At 57.7% G+C, this 14,186-nt stretch overlaps 2 protein-coding genes across 3 annotated transcripts; both read right to left on the reverse strand.

The window, feature by feature from the left end:
• Positions 1-4,114: 4,114 nt before the first annotated feature.
• On the reverse strand, positions 4,115-7,006 carry LOC142356826 (uncharacterized). Its single transcript, XM_075408609.1, has 8 exons — positions 6,656-7,006; positions 5,985-6,077; positions 5,569-5,663; positions 5,143-5,275; positions 4,884-5,015; positions 4,708-4,788; positions 4,419-4,495; positions 4,115-4,241 (listed from the first exon to the last, which is right to left on the reverse strand). Exons 1-8 carry the CDS (start codon positions 7,004-7,006, stop codon positions 4,115-4,117), a joined length of 1,089 nt encoding a protein of 362 aa, XP_075264724.1.
• Positions 7,007-11,327: 4,321 nt separating this feature from the next.
• On the reverse strand, positions 11,328-13,875 carry LOC142356824 (ADP-ribosylation factor-like protein 6-interacting protein 4). 2 transcript variants are annotated; one of them, XM_075408608.1, is made up of 6 exons: positions 13,789-13,875; positions 13,416-13,561; positions 13,109-13,290; positions 12,784-12,857; positions 12,132-12,206; positions 11,328-11,928 (listed from the first exon to the last, which is right to left on the reverse strand). In XM_075408608.1, the coding sequence occupies exons 3-6, from the start codon at positions 13,151-13,153 to the stop codon at positions 11,868-11,870; spliced, it is 255 nt and encodes an 84-aa protein (XP_075264723.1). In that variant the 5' UTR covers positions 13,154-13,290; positions 13,416-13,561; positions 13,789-13,875; the 3' UTR covers positions 11,328-11,867. Both variants share the same exon structure in this region; 1 of them encodes a protein (XP_075264723.1).
• Positions 13,876-14,186: the final 311 nt, after the last annotated feature.

Consider the following 14,186-nt stretch of genomic DNA (forward strand, 5'->3'; position numbering starts at 1 on the left):
ACTGAACAACCATCGCGCCAAGTTATCTCGCGTGTGACAGTTGGAGAGTGTGTTGGAACTCGAGGGCATTGCGCATCAGCATATTCACCAGCAAGTGTGACGCCCTGGAACGCTACCCCGACACGAGGTAAGTGATGCAGATCATAATTTGGCATCATTAGCATCGGAAATTCTGGACAGATCTGCTTGAGTCGTTCGTTGCGGCTGGGAGTCGTGGCTCGCCTGCGTTTCATTTCTGTTCCGCGGAGGGAAACGGTTAGTCCAACTCCGTCTGTTGGGTTCCCTGCCACGGAAGTTGTGTTGTCGTGTCGCCACCTGCTTCCTTCTCACCGCCGCATGCATAGCTTCCGGGAACGAGTCACATGACAGCTTCATTTCGTTCGGAAGAAGGGCTGGTCGGCCAGAAAAATTGTGAACGTGCCGCGCGTGACCTTTGCCTGTTGCTGTGTATGTGTTTCATTGTGCCTAATCAGTGAGCCGTTGGCACCCCAACGGCCACCCCGGCTGCGCCTCCCGCACCTTCATTTCTTAAACGGAGCCGTCAGGACGGCCTCCTCAGTGCATACATCCCCTTCCGAACTGGATCTCATCATCCCTCTCGCGATACGCATATCCCCGAGGATCGCTTACGTTGCGAGCGTAGGCCGAGCCCCCCCCCCCCCCCCCCCCCCCCCAAGGTAGACCCCCCAAGGGGATGCCTGCATTCACCGCGGGAATGCACAGCAAGCACAGACTCAGGGCGACGTGTCGCAAAAAAAACGATCAGCAAGCACGGTTTCGCATCCTAACTTGCTCGTTCAGTCCATTCATTCATTGAGTTGTCGGCAGCGAGACTGGGCTTTGTCCCGCCCTGCCGGTAAAAGCAATGCAAGTAGGAGAGCATCGCCCCGCAGTGTTTCCGGTTGGCACCGCTGGCCGGGCGTGAGGGAGCGAGTCGAAACAAACCGGTGTGGAAAAAGCCAGTGATATACTCTGCTCTACATGTTATGCAGGTTAAGCTCAGTGCATCCAGGGACAAAGAGCGTCAAGAGTTTCCGACCGGGCTCAACCTCTGAAGTAAGAGGTGTTCCAACCCCGTCGTGAATCACTAGAAAGACCTTTGAAGATGAACAAGGTGGCGGTCCTTGTTGCGGCATTGCTGCTAGTTCTTGCGCCTATCGCAGAGGCCCGCTCTCTCGCGAGCAACTCGGAGTCGTCAGAAGCCCTCGGGTCTTCTGCGATTGGAACAGATGCATCGGAGCCCGATGTTATCACCAACTCAGCGTCGTCGGCGGCCTCTGAGATCGAGGCCTCGAACGAAACAATTACGTTTACCGCAACTATCCGGGTAAACAATGGCGCCCGCCGCAGGTCCCTGCTGCAGCTCAACCCTTACATCGATCAGATCGATGGTTTCCTCGTCGCAATCACAAATGCGCTGGGCATTGAGCGGCCCGGACTCATCACGGCGACCTGCTTGATAGGTAAGACAACCCGAGCACAACCCCCCCCAGCTGTGTAGTCAGATCAAGCTCTCCCGCACACAACGATCCTGGGCACACTCCGTCCTTTCATTTCCTCATGGCACTAACAAACCGTTGCTTGTCATTATTTCAGACACGAATGATGGAACAATTACTTTCGATGTCACCGTCATCATCGAGGGAACCACGCTCACAAAGGATGACATTGTTGCCATCGCTGATGGCGAAACGCCCCTCGCCGTAAACTATGCCTACAACATTGATCCTGCTTCCATCTTAGTCGTGGTAGTGAAGATTGGCACACCAGAAGGAATCTTCACCCGAGGAGGGCTGTCCACTTCGGTCCAGCTTGAGACCAGCCAGATCGTTACATGGCCATTTGGTAACGGCTGTGTGTGGGAGATTTTCAACATCCCCATTGGTGGCGGCGCAGTCCCAACCCTCGGTACGTTTCACACTCACCGCTGCATGAATTCCACAAAATCCGAAACACGGACTACCCCTGGCGGTAGTTCATACGCTGCTTTATCAAGGAGGGCCACTGACAAACTTTGTCTCTGTGTGGACGTGCAGCCCCCACGCCAGCCCCGACTCCAGCTCCCACCCCCGCTCCAACCCCCGCCGCAAGTCCACTCCCAACCGTTGCCCCCACCCCCGCCCCCACGCCGGATGGCACCCCACTTCCCACCACGCCCGCTGGCACTCCAGTTGCAACCACACCAACCCCATCCACTCCTGCCCCTGGTCCCGGGTCAGCACCTGGTATCCAGCCTGAGTGGGAGAAGCAGAGCATGTTCTTGGAAGACGTGGTGACCGACGTCTTCCCAGCTGACCTCGAGGAGGAGGTGCCGGATGAGGATGTGATCGTCGTCAGTGACGAGAAGGTGCAACCGCAGCAGACATACGCAGCCACGGTGGCTCTGGGGACCTACAACGGCGTCCTTGGCTTCTTCCGACGCATCTACATCAACCTGTTTTCGTAGGCTGGGATTGGTGTGTGCAGGACATTTATTCATTGCTCGATTCCTTCATTTCACAGCCTGTTTATTAATCTAAAACGAGAAGAATCTTATTATTCATTGTAGAAACATCTGTCCTACAAGTATTGATTTGCGGCTGTAAAATGTGACGCAAAGTCATGGAACCTGAGAAGCTACACTCAAACTCAAGCAGCGACAGGCTGCAGCTAGCTAGCTAGCTCGAGAGAGAGAGAGTGAGAGAGACGCAGAGAGAGAGAGAGAGAGAGAGAGAGAGAGAGACGCAGAGAGAGAGAGAGAGAGAGAGAGAGAGACGCAGAGAGAGAGAGAGAGAGAGAGAGAGAGATTCTAACCTGTATACCGGCTCGAGACCTAGTCTGCAAAAACTGCCTTCTGCTGTACGGTAAGGAAGAGACCAGTTGTTTCTGCATTCAAACACAATCTCCATTGCATTTCATGTTGCCAAGAATCCGACTACGATTAGACATACCTGGAGCCAGGCTCCAGCGAGCCACACCGCGAGCTTCTTGAATCGGGGCATCGGCCTGCCGCTGAGCAACACAGTATCCAGTACTGTATTAGGCACCACGGCTCAGCACTCAGTCTCGGAGGCGCCGCGAGGCCGCCTCAAATCGTGGTCACCTTTCGTTGCTACCAGTATGACATTTCTCCGAGGTGCTTCATACTGCAGTAGCCAGGCACCCTCTAGAAGAGCTCTGGGGAGAGTTTGGGATTGTCGTGACTGAACTGAAGGGATACTGGAAACTAGGACGCATCCTACCTGGCTTTCCCCCGGGTTCCACCACGCGCAGCATTCAAAACAGAAATTGCACCATGGACGTTTCCCGCAGGGGCCTCACAGGCGCCGCCCGTCCGCAAAGGGAACACTCCCGCTGCCTATCTGCATTCTTTAGGTCAAGGGCATGACTGAGACGGACCAGGTCCGGAGCTGCGAGGCGCGCTGGTCTACCGCCCAGCGAGGGAGAAGGTACCTACTTTGGTGCAGCAGCGGCTGTGAGCGCTGCACTCGGCCTGCCCGCTGCAAGCTTCGTTGGAGCCACCGGCCTGTGCCGCAGCGTTCTGTGTCCCCCCGTGCGTTGTGAGCCGTCTCAACTGCTTGGCGGTCAGGCCCCGTACAACGCTGCAGCGCCAGGCCGCCGTTGATGATAGCGGTCCGCAGCAATGAACTCTGAGAATGTTTACAAACCGTCCCCCGCCAGGAAACGACCAAGACATCACCAAAAAGTCACAAGGCACAGGGGACTTTTCACTAGCAACTGCCAACTACCGCTGCGGGCACATGAGTGCAAACCAATGGTGTCATGGCATTATTATGTGTTATGACATTTCTTTTAAAAATAGAGAAAGGCCTGTGGACTAAACAAGCGATAGCTGTGATGTCGCTTGTGTTTATCTCTGGCAGAAGCCAGGCATTTTACCACTACTACTACTACTACTATAGACTTGAGGGCGCCAGTGCTTAATTTCCTACGCCGTGCGCACGCAGCGCTTCAAATGTATTGCCATCACTTGGCCATGCATGTGAAATCTTTCTTCTATCCCTACTCCTGCCTTCTTGTGGCTGTGCCCTCACAGTCGCTTTCCGGGAACGGTTTTCTTTATTTCTCTGCAGGCAAACCCAGGCACGATGGTTGGCCTGGATGGAGCTGGACGCTACCGTTGACCTGAGCGCTGCCCAGCCGCCCCATGGGGATCCACACATGAGACTTGCTGGTCATGCACCGCCACGTCATTCCAGCGCTCGCCGGCCTTCTTCTGTCGCACAAGCTTCTCATAGTACCTGGGTGTTTGAGGTGCGGGTGTGAGGGCCACGCTGGCAGGTAGCAGCTGGCCTGGTGCAGGCCGGCTGCTGAAATGACAGCAAGGCAAATCAGGTACACCCATGCGTGAGAATTGGGCACTACGGCGTTGGCCGACGGAAAAGAAAACTCAAAAGGTCATGTTTTCCTGATCTCACCCGTCGCCGAAGAGAGACGTGACGTCGTGCAGCGCCTCCTTTCCATTGACGGTCGCGTGGATGGCATATTTGTTTCCCTGAGCACAGCAAGAACGGCACAAAGTGGGCCTGGGCAAGTGCAGCTGTGGTGAACACACACACACACACACACACACACACACACATCTGGTGCCGCAGTTGCGGCAAGCAAACTCTGGCCACATCGCGTGGCTCGCAGGGAGACAGAGAGCGAGAAGCAGAGGGGACGGCGAAAGCAGCAACGGGAGGGGGAGGAGCCCGGCTGCCACACCTTTGAGAGTCCCTTTCGCAGCTGTTTTTTGAAAAAGACGAGCAGCTCAGCCTTCGGTGCGTTGTCGCAGTCCGCGCTCCCCTGCGCCATAGCACGAGTTGTCAAAAGGGGCCACAAGGTGTAGGTGATTACCACTGGTGATCGGATCGGGGGAATATAGCGGAGGCGAGGCTCACCTTGCATGGGGCGGCCGCCACTCTCTTGACGGCTTCACAGTTCACGGCGGCAAGGACAACGGTGAAAGGACCGGTGCCCTTCACTTTCCCTACGAATCCATCTTGCAGGAACTGCGGAGGCACCGTGTAGCCCTGGAGCGGCAGGCGTCCACAAGTTGGCCGGGCCCTGCGCTGTCTAAGAACAGCAAAGGCACAGGGCCGACGTCCCATGACCGCTCGGCACCTGGTGCCAAGGGATGGCTCTGAAAGAAAGGCGCACCTTTTCGGCGTGGTTATTTCTATAAAAGTTTTGGTGGCACTTGGCAAATGCCTCTGCTTCCTCCGGCCAACGCTTGACATGGACTTCAAGAATTTCGAGCTCTGGATGGGCAGCGACAGCCTGGATTCCCTTTCTACAGCAAATGGAACAGGCGCTCGCTTCAGTGGCACATCGTATCCGTGACGAGCTATGGTGGGTGGTGGCTCCGTGAGGCGGAGCCTCTGAGGACCTCAGACTGTACCCATCCACACATATGCAGGCCACCCCCCCCCCCCCCCCCCCCTCTGCTCTCCTTGGAGATGCTAGCCTGCACCAACATTTCAACAGCGACGGTGCAGAAGCCCGGCCGGGTGCGAGGGGGGCAGGGTGGGACTGGATCTTGCAGGTCGTCGGACACCGAAGCAGTTGAAAGCGGCCGGACCATACCTCGTCCCCTTCTCTCCCAAGCTGTTCCAAAATATAAACAAATGGACTTCTCCAGCATCTTCACAGGGTGCGGGCGAGACTGCTGGCACCGAAGGCTGCAAATATATCCACAGCAAAACGAAATATGTCACACGCAGTTGCCGGTGCCATGGGTTGTCCATATTGGAGCGGGTGGAAGCCCCGGCCTACCACCAAGTTCAGCCGAACCTGCAAGGCATCACAACGGCGTGAGAGAAGTTGGAGCCACGCTTGCAGACGGAGCCAGCGGGTAACACACCACATGGGAGTAAACATGGTCAAATATCAACCAGTTCGGTACTCCATATTCCAAGAGCCGATTTGTGTCTGGCTGTCTCTGCGCAATACCACGCCACCACCGCACATCAGAAGCTCACTAGAACTCACATTCGAATTACAGTACAGTGTGATGCGCTGCCCGAGGGGTGCTGTAACAACGTGGGGGAGCTTCCGTTGCGAGACCTTCCAAACATAATCCCGTGTGAGTCCTCCTGATATAGCGATACTCACTACAGTACTCGTACTTGATCTCGTACTTGATAATTACGTAGCTGGTACAATGCTCGTAGGTGCGTCCAGGAAGAAGCCTGGTACGGCGAAGCCGCGCAGGAAGTGGTCAACTCTCAACTCTCAACTCCGCGTCACTCAGGCTCACAGCAACTACCCAAATCGGGGTACGGTTAAGGTCGGTAGGAGATACCCTACATATATATGGGTATTTGGTACAGTAAGTGCCCTCTCTAATTTTAATAACTACCTGGATGTACAGGTTATGGGTATCGAGATCTTGCGGTACGTTTCGACTCTGGACGTACTAACAGGCCGAGGCACCGACTCAGGCGTCACTCACGTCAGCGGTGAGCGCCATGATAATACCGTACGGTACAGCTGTACAGGACACAGGTATTGTAGTACCGGGACACCGGTAGGCGAAAATTCCGATATACAATTAAAGTACTCGGTGCTTCAAGCTTTGTCGCCACGCACGCTTTTACATTGACATGCATATGCGCAAATGTCAGCGCGCACGATCCATTACGTAGATAATAGTGTAGCTGCAATTCCTTGCCTCCTCAGCCGAACATCCTTGGGACTCGTCACTAGTTGACAGTGGTGCGACGCAGATTATACAGACAGACTTCCGCAAGTTGCCGGATGTTCTTCGGCGGAAATTACGTCGGACTGTTTGGAGCACACGCGGCTTGGCCGATGGGACCATGAACCGCCAGGAAATAGCTGGAAGAATGCAACACAGGTGCCATCCCGTTCCCTGCTGTACAAAGCCACAAGAGCATGGAGCATGAGCACGAGCACACCATACATCTGCTGCACTGGGGCAGGTGCGGGGCCGGGGTGAGAGGGATGAGAGCGGAGGACACTGCGGCAGCGGGAGTGAGGAAGGGGTGATATCTTCTGTCATTTATACTGAGATGGAAGGAGCAGCGCATGGACGTGGAGACAATACCGAAAGGGACCTTAGGGCCCAGCGCGCAGGGGAAGGGAATCACCAGGAGAGGAACCGAGTGGCGTGTTGAGGTGCAGCCGGAATCGTTGACTAGTGTGGCGTTGAGTCTGTTGGGATGCAAGAGGCGGAGGCGTGCAGGGCAGGTGGGGAGGGCGAGGTGGGGATGTCTATGCAGGCCTTGTGAATTCTCTGGGTAGATCGAGACATGAGGCTTCAGGCAAGCTGTCCTGGCTGATTTTACTAGTCGCAGGCGCTTGACGTCAGGGCGTCGAGCATCGCTTGCTCGGAGCAGTCGTCCTTGCGGCCATGATGGTCCACTGTCATGCTGGCGCCTGCCAGAAGCATGGCGACTGTGACGGCAGGTACGCGGCCAGAGTCCCGGTCCTCATCCATCCTGACCCGGCAGCTAGCTGCCCCCTGGAGTCACCTTATCTTCTTATTCTCCCACCTTACCCTCTTCTCCATCTTGCTCGCTAGCTGGGCCCTGCGTGCCAGACTGTCGTCTGTACCTGTGGGTCTGAGCTGACGCGCAGATTTGCCGTCCACACGCACAGGGGGATGTGCGTGTCAGGCTCGTGTGTGTGCCCGGTAAGATAACATGTGGCGCTGCAGTGCACTTCCAGTGCCTGCCGTCTCCTGTCAGACGCACATTTGTGTGTCTTGCCCCCAGTCCAGTGCATCCCAACTCGTAATCTGTTGATCCATTGCTCCAACCCGGCCCGGCTCCACCCTTTCAGGAGTGAGTCTAATGACTGACCCGGCCGTGCTCTCAGGTTCTATTCTCAGGGCCGGCTGCAAGAAACCACGGCCTCCCGTCGCAAAAGGCTGTGTCAATGCGTTCGGAGGCTGGGCCTCAAAAGTGGGTTGGCCCTTAGCAAGACGGGGGTTAGCCTCGACTCCCGTTCACAACCCCGTCCCCGCCGCTCCTCCCCTGCTGCTGCACGTCTTCCTTTCAACTAAGCTCTAGTCCGTTTCCCACCCCTCCCCGCCTCGTCCCCTGCCTCCTCGCATCTCGGTTTCCCCATCCCGTGGCCCAGCAGTTGCCAACAGTCAGAAAAGGCCCGTCTCACCACCGCAGGACTCTGCCTCACCCCCTCGTGTCTATGCATCACAAGTCTCAAGCCGGCATTCACAGGTGTTCTGCATGCAACCTGCAGGGATACAACCCTCCTGGGATCGACTTCAGCCGCTGCGCGGTGGTCGGGAGCTCGAGTGTCCTGAAGGTATTTCTTGACAGGCCTACTGCTGGGCAGGAATCTGCGCCTTCTCTCCGCTGGCAGGGACTCCCACCCCTCCCCGGTCCCTCCCTCTGTCACCATCCAAGCCTCTGCACCGCACCCCCGTGTGCAAGAGTGCAATTTCGCCTGTTTCCAGTGTGAGTCAGCCCAGCTGGCCGGGGCGCTGACAAGACACGGCCCTGTGCTGTTGCCAGGGATCCAAGCATGGCAAGGCCATCCGATGCGGCTACGGCGGTGTTTCGATTTAACGAGGCGCCCACGAAAGGTTCTGCTCCCCCGGCCGCTCCCACATCGACCCTCCCATTCCCGACGACAGTGGATGCAAGCATGAACCCAAACCTGTCACAGCCCTCTAGGACCGGTAGCCACAGGAGACCTGAAGCTCATTGCCCCGAGTATGCAAGTGTTGAACGCTGCCCAACGGCCGCATCCTGTGACGGCCTACAGTCGAACAGTCTCACAGTCGCGGTTGGGGTCATGATTCCTACAAATTGACTGGCGGAAGGCTCACACCACACCCACCCCACATCTGTGCTGACGTCCAGGCAGTGAGAGCGACGTCGGCAAGTGGAAGCAATCGACTATCCGGGCTGCAGAATAAAGTGCGCTGCTGCTGCTGGACACCGGTCCAATGCGTACCTGCCTTCACTTGCGAGCCTTGCAGCCTCCCCCTCGGCGAATCTTGGCCCGGGCTAGGCCGGAGTCGTGTATCGCTGTCTTGACATCTGGACGGCTACCCTCAGCTTGCGGTGGTGGTGGCGCACCTCGCAACTGCTCCCCCCACCCAACATGCCCTATCACCCATCCCAACGAGCAAAACAGCATTTTTCTGCTCGCCACACAACCCAAACGGCCACACCAAAAGAGGACCGTTCTCTCACCATCTGCGCATCACCTGTCTGCTGGCAGGAACGCGGAGGCTTTGCTGAACGCCCGGGTGAAAGGTGAGACAATAGAGGTGTAACCGCTGCGTTGCTGCTGCCTGCGTCGGTCGGCCGACTCTGCAGCGTGTTGTGCTATGTTGTGATGCGGCCCTGACCTGCCGTTGATACACCCATCGTTGCTCCGGTTGCTCTCACTTCCAGAAAGACAGGAGAAATGCAGGCCGAGGTACAGAATCTCAGATGGGTCGGGCGGAAAGATAACCAAACCCACGTTCTGTGTGGGTATGCATATGAAAGAGAGAGAGAGAGAGAGAGAGAGAGAGAGAGAGAGATAGAGAGGAGGAGGAGAGGAGGAGGGGGGGGGGGGGGGGAGAGCACTCCACAGGGACACATTCGCGTTCCGGGACGGGCATTGGTCGGAGTGACAGCGTTTGGACCGGCACAGGTGCGTCATATGGAGCACCAACGAGTACAGTGCGTCCAGAAGCAACAAGTGGTGCAAGATTTTGGAAGATGACTTCCTCGCTGGAGGCCTACGCTGCGACGTACTTCAAGAAGGGCGCAAAGGCAAGGCCAGCGGGCAAATGGCAAAGATGTCCAACGGATTCCTGGGCGTGGTCCTCGCGCTTCATCTCTGTGCCAAGGTTGACATCTACGGGTTTGATCAGGTGAGCCCTGTCACTATGAGAACTCAGGACCTCGGCACGGTGCGCGCGTTGTCGGCCGGGGTGAGTTGGGGACGCGCCGGCGGGTCTTGCAGTAGAAGCACCTCACAACCCTCGGGGGGCTGGCCGCCATGCTGCAGGGGGCAGGGCTATTACTTCAAGAAGTTTGTGGGCGTCCCCAAAGGTGATGCCCACCCCTGCATCAGGGCCAGTATCCATGACACATCTGTCTTTCGCGCATCCATGTGTGCATCGCATCGCTTGCACTGCCTGTGCCCATCAAGCGATGCAATGCATGCCGAGGGTGCGCCCGGGCCACACCGTGCCTGGAACTTCCTCCTGACCCTGCTCTGCGCCCCCCCCCCCCCCCCCCCCCCTCTATCTCGGACTTGGGCACTCAGGGCTGGGGAGCCAACAAAGCCATAAAGCCATCCACAAGGCCATTCAAGGAGAGGCACTCGTGGGATCGCGAGCGCGGCTGTTCTGAACGCAATAGGGGGAAGACTGCCGGTAAGAGGCCCCGTTTTGCTTTGCCACCTGTGTCGGTCCAATCCCATGGCGGAACAGTAGGATGGCCGGTAGAGAGCAGAAGTGTTCAGGCAAAGCGCAGGGCCATGAATCCTGAGAAGTTCTCAACCCCGACTCGGCAGAGAATGCAGGTCCGGCTGTTCAGGGGGGCTTGTGCCGCTGTTCTCCCACTCACGGTTCGCACTGGAAGCCTTCACATTCGAACCTCTGGGGCGGCCGGACAGCCACCAGGGGCTGACAGAATCTATCTAACATTGCCTGCCGCTACCCAGGGGTGACGGTTTCGGGAAAGGGCAGCGCTGGGAAGCGGAAATCGAAGCTCGTCGCCCCTCCGGCGGCCGACCAAGCAGCAGCGGCGGCAGTTGTGGGCAACGAGACCGCGACAGAGCCGCTGCCTCCCGCTGATGAGCAGACGCAGGCAGCCGTTGACCGGCCCCGCGTGGCTCGTGAGCAGGGCGGCGCCACAGCGGCGCAAGCACTCCTAGGTAGGCCGGACGAATGATCTTTTGCCGACAGAAGACGGCAGCCTTTGTCTCCTCTTTGCTCCCCAGTGTATCGTCTCAGCTAGCGCCTATTGAGGCCCACAGATTTGTCGAGGATACTCAAGGCCTGCCTGTGCCGCTGCTCTCCCAGAGCGGCACACCCTCCCTGTCTGTTTCTCTACCCGACCGCGCCTGCCACTGTCCAGACCTGCCTCGTCGTCGGCACAGGCTCGCCCTCTCTGCTTTAGCTCGCTGCCCTCCAGCAAGGCTGCGTCAGTTGCCACCAGCAGTCTCTTTGCCACCATGCACAGTACCTCGGGCCCATCTAATGCAATTCTTTCCCAGCAGATCGCTGGCCGGAATGGCGTGCATACTCTGGCCTCGACCCTCACCGAGGGCATAGGTGACCATCGCTGACCAAAACGAAATCAGCAATTTCTTACACGTGACACTGCTGTGCTGCCTTCTGTCCAGCAGGACATTAGATTCAGGCGAGGGAAACACCACAGCCGAGGCGCAGCAGAGAGGCCCCAGGCTCAAGACGTCGGGGAGTATCTTGTCGAGCTTGTAAACGTTTGAGACTGTCTGGCAATAGACGCCTCAATTCATTCAAAACGAGCAAATCCATAGTGTCGCACACGGGAGGATTCGCACTCCATTGCAGCACAGCTGCGGACAGGGTCGGGGCCACCCCAGGGACCGTGGCAGCCTCCACTGGAATCAGCCTTGGAGTAGCTTTTGTTCCATTCCATTCCATCGCTCGCTCCCGTCCGCTGTTCTCGCCGCTGTCACCGGCAGTGTGGGGAGTGCGCCGAATTGTGGAGTGGTGAAGAAATCGCTGCAGCGGCCCGGTGCTGCATCAGCACCGCAGCTTTCCTTGTCTCTCTCACCAGGCGTGGGATGCGAACTGACTGTGTGCTTCCGTTACCTCGGAGCGGCCGTTTCCATGCAGCGCTGGGAAATGGGCACCAGGTGAGGGAAGGGGAGGGGCACTCGCTGCCGTGTTGAGCCCCCTTTTGCTAGCCATATCCGAACCACGGATGCTGCGAAGGAAACTTGCTCTTTGCCGGTCCATTTTCCCTGTGCGGTCCGATAGATTCCACTGTCAGCACTCGAGGCAATGCGTCTGACTGAAGGGCATGCGGGCGAGCGTGCGGATGGAGGAAGGGCAAAGGGACGGTGGGCAAGGAGGACAGAGGATCGAGCGGGGTGGGGGGCTTGGGGTGAAGACAGCCATGTGTGAGTGAGGAAGGCAATTCCTGTTGCAGCGTGGGAGCCCAGACCTTTTGCAGCAACGTCGACGTTGTGCCGAGGTGCTGGTCATGGTCGCTGTCTTCCGTATTCGTTCTTGCTCCTCCCTGGAAGGAAGACAGAAAGCCAGCCTGTGAACCGCTGCGCCGACTCTGTCCGTGAAGAACCGGGCCGGCTCCAGGAACTACGCGCCAGAGGGGCGCCTCTTGCTCATGGAGGCGAAACAGCCGACCCCGTGGACTCCAACGAAGTCTCACAGTGCGGCGTTGAGGATTTGTTGCAGCCAAGGTCGCGTAGCCAACCCTAACCCCCTTGCCCCCCCCCCCCCCCCCCCCCCCGCAAAAAAAACCGGAAGCACGCATGTGCAAAAGACGCCGCCGCTGCCTTCACCCAAGCCTGGGGTTCCCTCGTGCCACCTCGTCTGTGTCTTTCCTTACCCCTGTTTTACCGCCCGTCGACCTCTGGTCACCATCATGCAAACTTAGATGGGCGGCCTCGGGAGACAGTCTTCGGCCTCAAGAAAAGAAAGGCCCCACTCCTCCCCACAGACTCACTCTCCGGTTTTGTCCATCATCAGCGCTGTTGAATAACCATGCCCAGGCGACACGAGGATGGATCAAGCTTGCAAGGCACAGGCAACGGGGCCCTTCACCCCCCCCCCCCCCCCCCCCTTGGTTTTCTCACCGTGAGACAATCTTCTCCACCACCTCGCCGTCCCCCTTGACGAGGCGCACCCTGCCGGTTTCGGGTTCATACACCTGTACCGTTGCAAAGGCGCTTCAGCCGGTCAACAGCGCAGGTGGCGAGCATCCTGCCGCGACAGACTACTAAGGTCAAGGGAGAGCAACAGGCTACAGACTACAGACAAGCAACAGACTACAGAGGGCAAGGGAGGGACGCAAGGCAATGCCACGTGCTGGTGAAGCGCAGGAGAGAGAGAGACCCCTGGAGGGGGGACTGAAGAGCCATGGGTGGGTGCATGCTGGCTGTGGAGACAGAGGCCCTGTACCTCTCGCACTCGCTCTTTCTCCGGAGCATATTCAGAGGCTGTCATCGGGCCTTTGACGCCGCCCTGGAGAGCTGGGCCTGCTGGTCTTCTATGCTCTGCCGGATCTGAGCGGCGCGGGCGGCCTCCTCCTCGGCCCGGATGCGTTGCAGCGCTGCTTGGGCAGCTGATACAGCCACAGGCTCCTGAGTTGGGGGATGGTGCAAGGACGGATGGGTCAGGTGTCCATTGGCGGGGTGGAGGAGGGCTGGGGAGGGGGGCGGAAGGCCTGGCAGGTGATGCCAACAGGAGGATGCCTCGCTCTGCGTACCGCTCGACACGGAGAAGGGCTACCGCTGTGCCGGCGGTCCTTGCTCCTCTTGGACTTTTTCTTCTTGCTGCTCTTGGAGGCCTTCGTCCTTTGACTTGTGGCGGGACTTCTTGTCCTTCCCACCACTGCTTCCACTCGTTTTCCGCCTGTAAATGGAAAGTAGTCTACCAAATCACAGAAAGCTCCGCAGGGCTCTCACAGGGCCGGGTTAACGCAAGGCAATACAAAGCAGGAGAAGAAGTAGGCGAGACAGGTCCATAGGCAACCACGTCCTAAAGGACCGAGAGCTCAGGAAATATCGAACGTTGTAGTGCAGTACACGCCCTGGCACCGTGAGCATAGAAAGCAGGGTTCCAGCTGGTCAATTGCCCACCGTTTCCGGTCCCCTGAGCTGTCGCTCTCTCCATCGTCACGGCTCCGGATGGATTTCATGTGTGTCAGTGGAAGGGGACGGCTTTTAGACCACAAGGAGCAAGGAAACTCGTGTGCCTGGCGCTTGAACGGACTTGATCCCTGCTGCGAATGGCCCCTCTAGAGAGAGGGGAAGCAGGCATCCAGATCGGGGGAAATACCGAATTACTACTCGTACGAGGCTCGTACGAGCTCCTGCTACGAGTATACTCCGAGATCAATTAACGTTCCGCGGCCTGTGGACTGTGGTGGACGGCGGTGTACGTGTTTACGTACTTACTGCTGCAGTACTCGTACGAGTACAATTAGCCTGAAAGTCACCGCGTCATCATGACTCATGTGTATTGTAGGAGCTACTCG

Source organism: Convolutriloba macropyga, unplaced genomic scaffold, assembly GCF_964194025.1.
Source record: "Convolutriloba macropyga unplaced genomic scaffold, txConMacr16.3 SCAFFOLD_4064, whole genome shotgun sequence".
Taxonomy (NCBI): domain Eukaryota; kingdom Metazoa; phylum Xenacoelomorpha; order Acoela; family Convolutidae; genus Convolutriloba; species Convolutriloba macropyga.

Coding starts and splice junctions, on each gene's coding strand:
- LOC142356824 (XM_075408608.1), bottom strand. CDS start 13,153: ATGACAGCCTCTGAATATGCTCCGGAGAAAGAGCGAGTGCGAGAG. Junction 12,207..12,783: donor GTGGAGAAGATTGTCTCACG/GTGAGAAAACCA, acceptor TCTTCCTTCCAG/GGAGGAGCAAGAACGAATAC. Junction 11,929..12,131: donor CGTCGACGTTGCTGCAAAAG/GTCTGGGCTCCC, acceptor CGGACCGCACAG/GGAAAATGGACCGGCAAAGA.
- LOC142356826 (XM_075408609.1), bottom strand. CDS start 7,006: ATGACAGAAGATATCACCCCTTCCTCACTCCCGCTGCCGCAGTGTCCT. Junction 6,078..6,655: donor AAGGATGTTCGGCTGAGGAG/GCAAGGAATTGC, acceptor TCGCTATATCAG/GAGGACTCACACGGGATTAT. Junction 4,496..4,707: donor TGCGAAAGGGACTCTCAAAG/GTGTGGCAGCCG, acceptor TGCTGTGCTCAG/GGAAACAAATATGCCATCCA.